At 36.9% G+C, this 2,171-nt stretch overlaps 1 protein-coding gene across 1 annotated transcript in view; it reads left to right on the forward strand.

Moving 5' to 3' along the window:
- Window positions 1–279: 279 nt before the first annotated feature.
- The window catches only part of LOC107757718 (tumor necrosis factor receptor superfamily member EDAR-like), a gene marked incomplete at its 5' end in the record, with an annotated part of 20,513 nt that continues 18,621 nt past the window's right edge, over window positions 280–2,171 (forward strand). Inside the window, one exon of the mRNA XM_016575280.1 lies at window positions 280–461. Within this exon, the coding sequence (XP_016430766.1) occupies window positions 280–461 (182 nt within the window). The remainder of the gene's footprint in view (window positions 462–2,171) is intronic.

Here is a 2,171-nt window from a genome sequence, read left to right on the forward strand (position 1 = left end):
AAGGGCTTTTACATTTGTAAAAGAAGAACTTTTTATATTAAAAACAAACAAGCAAGCCCTGCCCAGATTTAAAAAGTAACTCAAAAGTAACATAATGCATTACTTTCCATAAAAAGTAACTAGGTGATGTAATTAGTTACTTTTTTAGGGAGTAACGCAATATTGTAACGCATTACTTTTAAAAGTAACTTTGCCCAGCACTGATAAGCGCTGTAGAAATGAAGGAGACTTGACTTGTAGATGGAGTGTGAAGTGATCTGTGTACCGTGTGTTTTTCAGAACTGTGGTTATGGCACTAAAGATGACGATTACACCTGCATCTCCTGTCCGGCCGGGAAGTTCTCCAAAGGCAAATACGAGATCTGCCGTCGCCACAAAGACTGCGACTCGTTGTACCGCGCCACTGTCCTGACGCCGGGGACTCTGGAGAGCGACGCCGAGTGCGGACCGTGTTTACCGGGGTAAGAAAACACACAAATCACAGCACGCAGAAGCTCATAGAAACAGCAAGAGCTGAGAGTTTATTCCACTCCTAAGTAAGGTTTTACGAGATTACCTAAGGAACCTAACCTTAAGAAACATTTACTTTCCTTCGTGTTTGTGTGACTGACCCAAACTAACCTAACCATCTCTAACCCATAGCACTCCAACTACTCACAGTTTAGAGCTAGACGACAATGGTTTGTGTTAATGTTTCATTTTTCAAATAGGTAGTAAGTTAAAAGACATTATAATATTTGCAGATTCCTTGTTACATCTGAAACTGGTTGTTTGTCGTGTGATTTAATGCATTATACTTTCTAAAGGTGTAATAATGAATGTATAAGTATTATCATTTATTTTAATAATAATAATAATAATAATACATTTTATTTAAAGGCGCCTTTCAGAGCACTCAAGGACACTGTACAATTGAGTGATAATCATAAAATCAAGACAACAATACAACAAACAACAACTATTAACATAAAATTATTTAAAATTGATCAGAGAAAGCTAATTTAAACAAGTAAGTTTTAAGACATGATTTAAAAGTAGTCAGACAGTCACTTTCTCGTATAGATTGTGGAAGAGAATTCCAGAGATTAGGAGCAGCACAACTAAATGCCCTAGACCCCATAGTGGCTAAACGAATAGAAGGTACAACAAGGGAAACAGATGAAGAAGATCTGAGAGTACGCTTCGGGATGTAAATATGAAGCAAATCCTCTGTCTCTCTCTCTCTCTCACACACACACACACACTTAAATGCACACAATGGCATTCATACACACACACTCTCACACGCATACACACATGCATACACACACTCAAATGCAAAGGCATTCATACACACACACACACACACACACACGACGGCTTCACGCTGCTGTTGCCACTTAAAGCAGAAGGTCTGGTTTCAATTGGCTTGAATATAAATATACAAAGTGCAGCTTTTTAAAAGCACATTATTGAGTGTTTAATATACTCTGCCTCAGGAAGTCTCTGCTGTTTCTGTTTGGAGGGACGTGAAGTCTGATCGCTGATATTTCCTTTGAGATCGCAGCTCGTGATGGCTTTGATCAGGCATTTGTGTCGGTCTGAATGTGAAGTGTGTGTTGTGTGTTTGAGGGCATCGGTTCGTCTCGACTCACATGAGCAAAAACACTGAACATGCAGCAGATCATTAAACACTTTCAGCCTTTGAAGATTCAGTTGTGTTGTTTTCTCTTTGCTGTCAAACGTTCTCTATGAAGGCTTGTTTTCGCCACGGGATAAAAAAAAAAAAAAAGTTGTAAAAAAAAAAAATTTTTTTTATTTAATTTAATTTTTTTGACATTCATTTGTATGCCTGTAAAGTATTTCAGCAGTGGCTTTTATGTCTTTAACTTTGGCTTTTTCTTTGTGTCAAACATTCTGAATAGCTGTTGTAAATACAATCAAACCAAAATGTATTCAGACACCTTCAACATTTCTCACATTATATCACAGTTTATTGGCTGTAGTTTAGAAAACGTTAATAAAATATGAGAAGAACTCAGAAGAAATTCATCTTGATAATGTCAGATAACTCTGATAGAAAGGTATGTAATGAATTGGGTTGAATAGCTGTCAGCTGTTACATTTAAGAACACAATTAGATAAAACCAATTTAGCTTCATTTAGTTCAGTCTGTGGTGTAAAAAGATCAC

The sequence above is a fragment of the Sinocyclocheilus rhinocerous genome, unplaced genomic scaffold (assembly GCF_001515625.1).
Source record: "Sinocyclocheilus rhinocerous isolate Xijiao unplaced genomic scaffold, SAMN03320098_v1.1 scaffold9079, whole genome shotgun sequence".
NCBI classification, from domain to species: Eukaryota; Metazoa; Chordata; class Actinopteri; order Cypriniformes; family Cyprinidae; genus Sinocyclocheilus; species Sinocyclocheilus rhinocerous.